The sequence below is a fragment of the Myotis myotis genome, unplaced genomic scaffold, assembly GCF_014108235.1.
Source record: "Myotis myotis isolate mMyoMyo1 unplaced genomic scaffold, mMyoMyo1.p scaffold_m19_p_8, whole genome shotgun sequence".
Lineage (NCBI taxonomy): Eukaryota > Metazoa > Chordata > Mammalia > Chiroptera > Vespertilionidae > Myotis > Myotis myotis.
In genome coordinates this window covers 11,078,367-11,091,716 of record NW_023416390.1, presented here as the reverse complement: position 1 = coordinate 11,091,716, position 13,350 = coordinate 11,078,367, and the positions used below count along the sequence as shown (strand labels likewise).

Here is a 13,350-nt window from a genome sequence, read left to right as displayed (position 1 = left end):
TGGAAGACAAGTTTAATGATGTATTTGAAGAGATCAACCTTCACCCCATTCATACTATTACATAAGATAGTATTTAATTTTTATATAATATATCCCATAAACATACATCTTTCCTTGGAAAGGTGATATAGACAATGCTACTCATTTTTAAATATAAATATATAAAAGGAGTTTACCTCTTTAAATTCAATTAAAAGATTTTCATTAGTGATTTCCTCAGTGGTAACAATATAAAATATACTTAAGGGCAAATAAATAAAAATCTGGCATTCAAGATAAAATTTTCTTTGCCTATCTTTTTTTTGTTTTGTTTTGTTTTTGTTTTTTAAATATATTTTATTGATTTTTTACAGAGAGGAAGGGAGAGAGATAGAGAGTTAGAAACATCGATGAGAGAGGAACATCGATCAGTTGCCTCCTGCACATCCCCCACCGGGGATGTGCCCGCAACCCAGGTACATGCCCTTGACCGGAATCGAACCTGGGACCCTTCAGTCCGCAGGCCGACGCTCTATCCACTGAGCCAAACCGGTTTCGGCTCTTTGCCTATCTTACTCAAGCAGTATCTAAAAAAAATCTTAGGTTAAGATTCAACTTTCAATTCTAAATTCTAATTAAGTATGAGGACACACTTATTCCTGCAGAAGCATAAAACTGATTTTTAGTAACAGCTCTTTAAGAATATTTATATGCTTTACATAGGGGGGAAAAAAGCTTTACTAATGTTCCTTCCTAATGACAAGTGAATAATTGGCATTTTATCTCTTAGAAAAGCATGTATCCTACAAAAAAGCACTGTGACCTCAAGAAAATTGAGCTTCAAATGCTTACAATATTTTTAATTATTTCTTAGAGACGAGAGAGCTAGAGCGAGAGCGAGAGAGAGAGCGAGAGAGAGAGAGAGAGAGAGAGAGAGAGAGAGAGAAATTTGGTGTTCCATTTATTTATGCATTCATTGGTTGATTCTTGTATGTGCCCTCATCAGGCATCAAACCCACAAGCTTGGCATATCAGGACAACACTCTAACGAACTAAACAACCAGCCATGGTCCACACTTTAAATATTTTAAACCAACTGGCCAAGCTTCATTTTCATATACTTTCCTAATTTTCATGTAACGGTCTATTTTATCTTCTCTCCTCTAATTTTAACTAAGCAAATGACAAAATACTAACTGGGACTAGTTGAAAAGGGGTGTATTATTTTATCTTCTCACCTCCAATTTTAAGAAAATGACAATACTAATTGAGGAGAATTGGAAAAAGGCTTATAAAGCTTTTTTATTCTCTAAGTGAGCACAGGTATTGTTTTATACCTAACCTCACTTTCTAAAAGTAAAATCATCATCTTACTATAAATCTCTCATCAATAGATGCTGAGAATTTTATTTCCATCATTACCATTGTCAAGTGTCAAGAAACAAAAGCAAATGAAAAGTTCTGTAGACTTTATAACAGCCAAGTTAAGATATATTCATTAACTGAAATGTCCACCTGTTAGTCCATTCTAATGATATTGTAAATATCACCCACTATACAATATAGAAATAATTTATATAGATAGCATCTAAATACACCAGAATCTCCCAAAGTATGTCTTTCCAGTGATTATCTAGTGATTTTTATGTTTAAAATATATTTTTATTGATTTCAGAGAGGAAGGCAGAGGAGAGATAAACATCAATGATGAGAATCATTGATTGGCCGCCTCCTGCAAGCCCCCTTACTGGGGATTGAGCCCAAAGCCTGGGCATGTGCCCTTGACCAGAATTGAACCTGGGACCCTTCAGTCCGCAGGCCGATGCTCTATCCACTGAGCCAAACCAGCTAGTGTTATCTAGTGATTTTTAATTCACTGGACTGAACTGTTTAAAGGAGAAATATATTATTCAACCAATGGTTCTACTATATTTGCTTATTTTAATAGATACACTTTAAGTTCTGTTCCTCCAGACTGTTGCTAGTATTCTCAAAGATTTACTTCAAAATTCTACATTTTGGGTTTTTACTTTTTGGACAGAGTAATATAAAGTATAATTCCACTGCTCTGCACATTTGTCAGTGTAGATAGGATATCTATTTTACTGTGAACAAAGCTGCCTACTTGTGCTATAAAATGAGTACTCCTTGTTCAGTTCCTCCATCTAAAAAGCAGCAAAGTAAAAAAAACATAAATTTAGGAATTTTCCCTTGGTAATCTAAATTAAACTTTTTGTAACTTATAAGCATCTAAAGTAATTTTCAAAACCACTTTCAAGACCTTAAAAGTAAAGAAGACATCCTTATACCAAAATATCTGGATAAATAAGTAGAACAACAATTTTAAAGTGTTAATTTTGAAAGTTTTTTTACAGATCAGCATTTAAAATACCATAAAGCAATCACGTTAGTTCTGCTAACCTGAAAACGCATAAATATGTAAGATAAAAATTAAAATAGAATCTAAGTATCAAAAAAATCGTAATTCTCTATTGACTTATTTTGAGACATTTTCACCAAAATTCCTCAAAAAGGAAACCTTTACATTCACGTGTTCTATTTTACAGTTGCTGCACCAATTTATTTCAGTGTTATTTACCTAAAACAGAACTGTTTTTTACTGAATAAAACAGGAATTAAAATAGGAAGAAATTATTCGAGTACACAACCTTTTATTAGTCAAGACTCTGATCAAATCTACTCAAAAAGCTTCCCTACACAGAATCCTTTGCTTCTTATAAATTTTTACGCACTCACAGAGTTATAAAGAAAAGGGTAGTAGATACTGTGGGCACCAGGAGAGAAGAATTGCTAAGGGAAAACTTTTTAAAGATTCAAATGAGATGACAATTGGATATAAGGAAATTATGATTTGTGGAATGAAAAAGAATATTCTTATTTTAAGAAGCTATTAGTGTAGAAATTATTTGTTTTTTCTCCTGACCACAGACCTCTTTAAGAGAGCCATGCAACCATTCATTCCTGAAAAAAATACAATTAACACAAAAAATTTTCACACAAATCTCATTCATAAGTGCCCCCAAACCCATAGAATCTCAAATTAAGGACACTCAGAGTTGTAAAAGCTCTCTGATCTAACTCAAGAGATGACCTTATAAAAACACTAGGTTTAACATTCTTTTTGAATTCCAAAATAAATCTATCAACCGTTTACTATAAAATCTTAAATAAAGCATAATGTAACATTTAGCTATGCATAACAAAAATAATTGTAATTCTAAAAGTCACACACCACATGAAATAGAAATGTATATCTTGAAAAATTACTATTATCTAAATGACTAGTTTAAGTTATACATGTCTTTTTCATTCATTCATCTATCATGTGGAAGACCTACTGAGAAACGTAATATATTTGGTTATTGCTAACTCTTCTAATTATCAGAGGAAAAAGGAGTATTCACTTAGTAAAGAAAAAGTCAAGAAATTTTGAACTTTGAAGATATAAATTGTGCTGCAAATGTTTCTACAGTAAGGATCCAACTGTCAAAATCATGATCAGCATTTTGTATCTCTTGTTTCTCTTATTCCTACTCAACCTTTATTATTTAAGAATAATATTATTATTATTATTTAAGAAGAAGAATAAAATATTACTAGTAATGTGCTTAGTAGTAGTGGAATGAACCAATGTACCAGTTTCAATAGACTTATTTTCAACTTATCAGGAAAATCTGGAATTTATACTGAGTTTTGAAAATACAAGTATGCAACAAATACCTTTAAAATATTACTTCCAATCAGGAGATCAAAGTAAATTGACTTTTTAAAAAATATGGTGGACAGTAAATATGAAAATGATTAAAGAATATATTAAAAGCCATTTCTTGCAACCGTCTTATTTGTACTTTTATTAGATATACCTTAAATATTGCTGTTTAGAATAAGCATATTAAATATAACTTCTTAACATTTTAGAAGTTTGTTTTTCCAAATGGACTAATGATCATTAGAATGGACCACTAAATATAATAAAGTAAATTTTCTAAAATCTACCATAGTGCAGGCCAAGGATGAAAAAGAATAATGTTAACCAGAAATTTTTAACGTGAATAATAATACAACAGACATCTTTATACACATACCATACCAAATTTTGGTAATTCCTAAGTGATTTTCAGGGATAAAACCCTGAAACATTTCCGATAGTTGGTAGATGTGGTTAAAGTGACAAAGCAGTATATCGAGTTCCAGTTACCCATGAGAGAAGATGGAAATAACAATCAGTTGGAATCTTGAGTATTATATTCAGTTTCTCCAGATGAAATCTGGCTGAGTCGCTTGCTAGATCCCCACAGTTTTCGAGAAAGCTGACCTGAACGCATCTGTTTAAAATAATCCAGAGAAATAAAGAATAACTATTATTAAGGAAGGAAAGACAGAGAATAAAATAACTTTCTTATTCATACAGAGTGACAGATAAAAATTGCCAAATGTGTGCTTTCAATCATATCATAATATAAGCAACACTCGTGAATACTACTAATTTTAACCCCTTTTTATTGCCCTTTGAAAAATCACATTTTTAAAATTTGTTTATCTATATATACTAGTACATATGTGTATGTGTGTGTGTGTGTGTGTGTGTGTGTGTATTTAAATTGATTTCAGAGAGGAAGGGAGAAGAAGAGAGAGAGAGAGAGGAACATCAATAATGATAGAGAATCATTAATCAGCTGCCTCCTGCATGCCCCCAACTAAGAATTGAGCCCACAACTGAGCACGTGTCCTTGACCGAAATCGAACCTGGGACACTTCAGTCCGCCGGCTGACGTTCTGTGCACTGAGCCAAACCAGCTAGGGCTATAACAGATATTTTTGATTCAGTTGGAATGAAGAACCACCAAAGAAATCCCCCACATTACGGCAAATGAAATTCTTGACTAGGTTTTACCTCAGCTGGCTTGCCAACACCCACTATAATCAATTTGCCATCTTCTAATCCTACCAGAATATGGCTGTATTCTTTGGTTACAGAAACACAATGGATAGGCATTCTCATGGATAATGGGGTGACACTCGGATTTAAACTACAAGAGAAATAAAACACACACACATAATTACATGGAAATATAAATAGATCCTTAGAATTTTATTCCTGGAAGTTAACTTAATGATAATCTAGTTCTGTATTTTAATTTTACAGATGTGGAAATTAGGTTCAGAAAGTCTGAGTGCCTCACACAAGGGTCCACATTTATAGCATAACTTAAAATATTTAAGAAATCTTTTATTTTCAACATCTGTTTTTCTTCTAATCATATATATGAGCTCTTATTAAATGACGTTTTTCTTGCTGATTAACAAGTTAAAGTTGAATAAGAAGGGTAAAAAAAAAAGCTCAAAAAATATATGTGGGGGGGATAAGGTCAATAAAATTGGTCTATTTACTTTACCTTAAAAGATATAATATGTAAAACATATAAATATAGTATGATAAAATAATACATATTTAAAATTTCATATGAAACATAATACACCATTAGGAAAAATACCCACAACTTTTATAATTAGAGAATAAAGAACCTTATGATGTTATGAATATGTTCTACACTAACATGCTAAAATAGCCCATTGATTTTTCTAACTTGGGATTTTCTTAAAATGACCTGAAAGTAAGGTTGTAAAACAAAATGTTGGAACAATATTATTGGAATGCTCTACCACGGAAGAAAAATAAAAATGAGAAGGGAAATACGAAAACAGAAAGAGATGTTGGTTATAGAATTCTGATTGAATGCAGTAAGATAGAACATCTTGGATCATAAAATAATTTAGATAAAAAGGTTTTTGGAAAGGCCAAAACAGTTTGAGGAATATAAACAAGCCACAATAAGTTTCTTTATAAAGAGAAAAAAGAACATGTTGGCATATAGGAAACATAAAACATATCCACTATTCAAACTTCCTTCTCCTTCGCTGCTTTAAATAATAAGATTCTCCACCAATTTCATCCACACACACACTTAATCATAAAGACACATCAGCCTTTAAAATACTTTAGTTTTATCACAATTTAAAAAATATTTTTTAAAACCCTAATTTTAGTTTGCAAAAATTCAAACTGTAGTTGGACAAATTTCTAAATTTATAATCCAGGGTTGGCACTTCCTGGCTATTAAAAAAATTTTTTAAATTGTGGTAAAATATACATAGCATAAAATTTTTACATTTAAAAAAATGCACATCTGTAATTTACTAATCCAGGAATAAATTAGCTTCCCCATTTTTTCATAGTTACTAAAAAAAAGACATGTTCATAATAAATTATAAACCAAAATATTAGAAACCTTAGAGTGATTTTCACTTCAATAATTCTTATTATTTACCTGTGGAGATCTCTTATGGACAGGAACCCTTGTAAACTACCCATGACAATGTGTTCTCCAATTATGCATATATCTGATACTTGTTCCTTCAGGACTTGAGACCCTAGACACTTTCCATTTACAGAAAACAGATGCAATGCATTCTTATCCTGCAAAGATTAGATGAAGAAAATCTATCTCAATTTAAAACTGAATTTTAATACGGTTAATTAAAACTATATAACAGAACAATTATTAGGTTTAAAATACTGAATAAATACATGGTTATATTTAAAGAGAAAGTGTGTAAACAATATTATTCAAGTGATTTCAAATCAGACTGCCAAGTAAATAAATACTAATTAAGAACTCTTACTCCTTCAAAAGACTTAAAACCTCATCCAGTAAGAAAAAAACAAACAAAAAAAACCCCTCTACATTCTTTTTTTTTTTAAAAAAAAATAAATATTTTATTGATTTTTTACAGAGAGGAAGGGAGAGGGATAGAGAGTCAGAAACATTGATGAGATAGAAACATCGACCAGCTGCCTCCTGCACACCCCCTACTGGGGATGTGCCTGCAACCAAGATACATGCCCTTGACCGGAATCGAACCCGGGACCCCTCAGTCCGCAGGCCGACGCTCTATCCACTGAGCCAAACCAGCTACGGCAAAAACCCCTCTACATTCTTAAAACAAAACAAATAGATTCTCTTAATTTTTTAAAAGCTTTATAACTGAAAGGAAAGTACACATATAAAATTCATGGTTTGTGTATTTATACCCTGCCTTGGCAAAAAGAAATTATTACATAAACAAATTATTTTTGAAATAATATATTATGTAGACCAATAGAAATCCCTAAAACAAAATACAAACATGAGGCCAAGATTGTGATAGGGTAAGGTAATTGTATGGAATGAACAAACTGAATGATGAAGGAAAACACATTCTTTTTAAAATATGTTTTCTTTCCTTCCTCAAAATGTTTTATATATACAACGTGGGAAGGAAAAAAAACAAGCCCTATTGCATGAAACTGGTAGATACCTTGACGGTGGTCTTTTCTTCAGTGCTGGAGTAGATGACAATATGTCCTTCCCAAGATATGGCCAGATTGGGAATGGTCAGGAGCAGAGAACTCTCACAAGGTGGTCGCAAAGTCCTCAAGTACTGACCTTTCTGAATGGTATGTATAAGCACAGTGCCATCCTACACACAGAAAATTTTAGAAAATGAAAAACAAAAAGAAAAAAGCCACCAAAATTGAAAAAAGAAAAGGAAAAAGAAAGTGGACTGGATAAGGAAATAGGGAAAAGAACTGAGAAAGTGATTATTCCTCTACTTAGTACTTACTTGAGGAAAAATTCCAATCCTGAAATTTCAAATAGTCTTTTATTTCATAAAATGCCCTATTATTATTAAATAATAAGACCAGTAAATTCCCAAAATAAAATTGTCTCTTTAAGTTTGTCCTTTTTGCAGTTTTCTACTTTTGCAAAGTCCTACACATAATAAAAAAGTTCTATACTTTTATCAATTCCCCTACAAAAACTCTAAATATAAATATTGCTCTACCCCTGGCCAGGTTGCTCAGTTGTTTGGAACATCATCCTGTATACCAAAGGGTGAGGTTCAATTCTGGACAGGGCACATACCCAGATAATAGGTTCAATCTCCTGTGGAGGTGTATATGGGAGGCAACAGATCAATGTTTCTCTCTCACATCGATGACTCTCTCTCTCTCTTCCCCTTCCTCTCTAAAATCAAGTAAAAAAAATATCCATGGACAAGAATTAAACAAATATTATATACTAGAGGCCCGGTGCACAAAAATTTGTGCACTCGGGGGGGGAGGGGGGTCCCTCAGCCCGGCCTGTGCCCTCTCGCAGTCTGGGACCCCTCGGTAGATAACGACCTGCTGGCTTAGGCCTGCTCCTGGGTGGCAGAGAGCAGGCCCAATCCTTAGGTGCAGCCCCTGGTCAGGCTCAGAGCAGGGCCAATTGGGGAGTTGGGGCGCTGCCCCCTGCCATGCACAGAGCAGTGCGGATCGGGAGGTTGCGATGCCACCCTCAGTCATGCTCAGGGTAGGGCCAATTGGGGGGTTGGGGCACCGCCCCCTGTCACACTCAAGGCAGGGTCGATGGGGAGGTTGCGGCGCCACCCCGTCACACACAGAGCAGGGCCAATCAGGGGGTTGGGGAGCTGCCCCCTGTCACGCACAGAGCAGGGCCAATCAGGAGGTTGGGGAGCTCCCCCCGTCACGCACAGAGCAGGGTCGATCAGGGGGTTGGGGAGCTCCCCCCTGTCATGCACAGAGCAGGGCGGAGCAGGGGGTTGGGGCGCCGCCCTCTATCACCCACAGAGCAGGGCCCATCAGGGGGTTGGGGTGCCGCCACTGTCACACTCAGGGCAGGGCCGATGGGGAGGTTATGGCTCTACCCCATCACACACAGAGCAGGGCCCGTGGAGGGGGGGTTGGGGCACCGCCCTATATCAGCCACAGAGCAGGGCCGATCAGGGGGTTGGGGCGCCGTCACTCTCACACTCAGGACAGGGCCGATGGGGAGGTTATGGTTCTACCCTGTCACACACAGAGCAGGGCCCATGGGGGGGGGGGGGGTTGGGGTGCCGCACCCTGCCACACACAGAGCAGGTCCGATCAGGGGGTTGGGCCCCTTTCCCTGTCACGAACAGAGCAAGGCAGATAGGGAGGTTGTGGCCCCGCCCCCTGTCACACACAGAGCCGCAGGGCAATCAGGGGGTTTGGGCGCTGCCCCCTGTCACACTGATCCCGGTGCCGGGAGGCCTCTCAGCTCCGTTGATCCCGGTGCTGAGAGGCATATTACCCTTTTACTATATAGGATAGAGGCCTGGTGCACGGGTGGGGGCCGGCTGGTTTGCCCTGAAGGGTGTCCTAGATCAGGGTGGGGGTCCCCACTGGGGTGCCTGGCCAGTCTGGGTGAGGGGCTGAGGGCTGTTTTCAGGCTGGTGGGTGACTGAAGCTCCCAACTGCTCCTTCTTTTTTTTTTTTTTTATTCTGGGCCAGCTTTAGCTCTGAGGCTGCTGAAAGCAGGTATCTGGTTTGTTTGGGTTCTATAATCAAAACACTGTATCAACTCCAGCTCTGAGATCCCGGCGGGCTGAAAGCAGGTTTCTGGGGTTTTGTTTAGCTTCTATATTTGTAACAATGTTTCAAACTGCAAGCTCAGAGGCCGGCAAGGCAGGCGGGGAACGTTGGTTTCCTCCGTCACTGAAGCAAACAAGCCTCATGTTAGCTTCAAGCTGCCTGGCTGCCAGCCACCATCTTGGCTGGCAGATAATTTGCATATCTCACTGATTAGCCAATGGGAAGGGTAGCGGTCGTACACTAATTACCATGTTTCTCTTTTATTAGATAGGACAGAAAAATTAGCATTTCTTAAAGGTGGAATCTTACCCTTGATCCTGACACTGCCATGTCAAGCTCAGTGCTGATGCCGACACTCAATACCTCATCAGTGTGTCCATAAAGAATCTGAAAGGGTTTAGATGCTAAACCCACAGGAACACCTCCCTAATATTAAAACAGAAAAGCAAAGGTAATTGCCTTGTAGACTATTTCCTATTAAAAGATTTTATGTTGTATTTAAATTGTCTAATTACAAACTAACATTGCAACTAGTTCTTACCACTGATTCTGTTCACAGTACTCATTCTTGTTTCTCCTTGGGTTCTAAAATTACTCTCAATATTTGGTAACTCAAAAATTGAAATCTGAAGTTTCAAAGTTGATTATTTTGGATTAATTTTAACAGGTATATTGTTTTCCCTTATCTATAAATTTATTCTCCCTTCACTTCAAAGAAATGTTTTCTATTATATTTCTCAACACTTTCTCTTTTTCATTTATTGAGTACCTATTTCAGGAACATCAATTATCTTTATGTTGACTTCGCTGATTTCTATAGTAATCACACTTTATCTAATAGTTTTAATTATTTTGTTTTTTACATTAATTCTATCTTCCATTCTAATATTATTTTTAGTCACATCAAATCTGATCCTTACTATTTCTGCTTTGGATTTAATATATTTGTAATGGCATTGGCTTTGATCTCAGTTTGATTTTTCTGCAATTTCCCTTTTTATCTTAAAACGCTATTTTGTAATTTAATTTCTGAGGTTTTATTTTATTGAATATTCTTTTTTTTTATTGTTGACACTATTACAGATGTTCCCCATTTTTCCCCCTTTGTAACCTCTACCCAGACCTCGCCCTCCCCTCCCTCTGGTCCTCACCACACTGTGTGTGTGTCCATGGGCTATGCATATATGTTCTTTGGCTATTCTCTTCACATTCTTTCATCCAGTCTATCCCACCCACCCACCCTCTCACATCTGTCAGTCTGTACCATGTATCCATGTCTCTGGCTCTGTTTTGTTCATCAGTTTATTTTGTTCATTAGAATCCACATGTGACATCATATGGTATTTGTCTTTCTCTGAGTGACTTATTTTGCTTAATAATCTCCAGGCCATTCCATGCTGTTGCAAAAGGTTAAGAGTTCCTTCCTTTTGACAGCCATGTAGTATTCCATTGTATAAATGTACCACAGCTTTTTTATCCACTCTTCTATTAATGGACACTTGGGCTGTTTCCAGATCTTGGCTATTGTGAATAATGCTGCTATGCACATAGAGGTGCATATATTCTTTCTATTGGTATTTTGGAATTCTTAGGCTATATTCCAAAAGTGGGATCACTGGGTCAATGCCGGAGTCCAACCCCAGCAGGTCCAGGGGTCCCCAAAGGTGTGGATGGAGTAGGGGAAGAAGGAATGACACGGAGACAGCGTTCAGTTGATCAGCAGCCTAGCCAGGATCTCCAGCCAGGATCTCCAGCCAAGTTCTGGTCTGGATCTCCAGAGAGGTTCTGTTTCAGGATCTCCAGCCAAGTTCTGAGTCCATGTTCTCTTGCTAGGTTCTCCAGGTTCTCCAGCCAGGTTCTGTAGCCATGTTCCCTCGCTAGGTTCTCCAGCCAGGTTCTGTCCAGGTTCTCCAGCCAGGTTCAGTCACCAGGTTCTAGTCAGGTTCTCTTGCCCATTTCTGTAGTCAGGTTCAGTCCAGGATCTTTTGCCATGTTCTCTCCAGTGAAGCTCTTCTGTCTCTAGTTCTGTGTAGGTTCTGTCTTCTTAGTTCTGTGTTCTAAGCTCTGTATTCTAAGTTCTGACTCTTGCTGTCTTGTTACATCTGTATTTATACCAGTTGATTCAATCCTATCAATCTCTATTACAAAGGTTAGGGCGTTTCTTATCTCCATTCCAGGGAGTAAAGATTATGTAGCTTAAGCATGATTGTTCGTAGTTAAAGTGATTAATTACCCGCCTGGCACTTAGTTGAGGGGTTTTATTCCCTCCCTAACTTCAGGGGAAATCCCTACCTGGGGAAACAACCTTTCTCAGAGACCTTGGTTAAAACACATAGTGCCAAGAAGGTGAGCAAACATATTAAGAACAGTATGCCATATATGCCAGGTCCCTTGAAACAGCAAGGATGGACCGGCTCCCGGCAGGTCAAAAGGCAGTTCAATTTTTAATTTTTTAAGGAAACTCCATACTGTTTTCCCCCAACAGTGCACTAGGGTTCCCTTTTCTCCATATCCTCGCCAGCACTTATTTGTTGATTTATTAATGGTAGGTAGCCATTTTTGCAGGTGTTGAGGTTATGTCTCCTTGTGGTTTTAGTTTGCATCTCTCTTATGATTAGTGACTCTGAGCATTTTTTCATATGTCTATTGGCCATCTGTATGTCCTCTTTGGGAGTATTTGGAAAATAATAGAGGATAACAGGTAAAGAATCAGACAATAAACCTAGGAGAAAATGTGGTGATTTAGGACAGGACAGAATGAGGGTAAAAGAATACAAAGGGGCTCAAATAATCCTTCAATGCCAGAGAACAATTCACTATTCTATTAGAACATTTCAACAGCATTCCCAGGGTGAATCTCTGACCTAAACAGAGTATTCCAATGTGTAACTACCTGTTGTGTTATTTGCCATATCATACATGTAGTATCTCTGGAGCCAGAAATCAAATGTATTCCACAGTAATCTGTAGCTAAACAAGTCACAATATCTGCAAGAAAAAATAAAAATAAAAAAGTTAAATTAAATTGCTTGGTTTTGCTGGAATGAAACAGGCAATTTTAGTTTATGCGCAAACTATTACTAAATCAGTTGTTCTAATGGAGAAATATAGAACTGGCATTGGAAAAGCATTGGGAAAGAGTGACACAAAAAGGCAGCAGTATTAAAAGCACATTCGAGAGATTTCTTTGGGACCACCCTTCTTTGAGGGTGAAGTATAGACATAGGGCAGGGAAATGCCTGTCAGAATCATGGCAGCAGGTCTGGTAGCTTGAAATGAAGCCCCAGTAAATTTTAATGTTTCTCTGCTCTCTCATTCCCACTAACCTTCTATTCTCATTTGGAACTGTAATCCTATACAATATGTGACCTTAACCAACAAAGTACATATTATACTATAGGTTCTCAATATAAAACACATTCTTTCCTAAATTGTAAAAATCTGAGCTCAGTGACATCTTAGAAGTCACTGGTACAGAATTATTAGCAGACTCTATTCCCCTTCCTATTAGGTTTATTAGGGAAAAATCTACTCATTTTATTCTTATATTGAACACTAAGACACTAAGAAGCACCAGGTTAAAGAACATTCAACAATTTTACCTCTTTCATGTTTTATTATTAACAAAGTAATAGGGCAGTTGATGTACTGTTCAACTACGACAGATTTTTTTCTTACCAAAGTTGTCTTAAATTTCTTATTTCCATCAACAAATTTTAAAGAAAAGACTTTAGCCTAACATATTTAAGATACTATAAAGCTGTATTTAATTTATATGGTGATAATATATTTATACCCAAAATATATTAGACACTCTTAAAGCATACAATATTCATAACACTGCTCTATCAAAAAGTACACTCAGCTTCAGAGGTAAAATGTAATGTTTTTTTCTAAGAAGTATGTACTAC

At 36.8% G+C, this 13,350-nt stretch overlaps 1 protein-coding gene across 1 annotated transcript in view; it reads right to left on the bottom strand.

The window, feature by feature from the left end:
• Positions 1–450: 450 nt before the first annotated feature.
• NBEAL1 (neurobeachin like 1) overlaps positions 451–13,350 on the bottom strand; it is a 114,753-nt gene continuing 101,853 nt past the window's right edge. Inside the window, exons 51-56 of the mRNA XM_036319816.1 lie at positions 12,333–12,427; positions 9,749–9,865; positions 7,360–7,521; positions 6,330–6,478; positions 4,895–5,030; positions 451–4,325 (exon numbers count right to left, since the gene is read on the bottom strand). Of these exons, the coding sequence (XP_036175709.1) occupies positions 4,224–4,325; positions 4,895–5,030; positions 6,330–6,478; positions 7,360–7,521; positions 9,749–9,865; positions 12,333–12,427 (761 nt within the window). The 3' untranslated portion in view covers positions 451–4,223. The remainder of the gene's footprint in view (positions 4,326–4,894; positions 5,031–6,329; positions 6,479–7,359; positions 7,522–9,748; positions 9,866–12,332; positions 12,428–13,350) is intronic.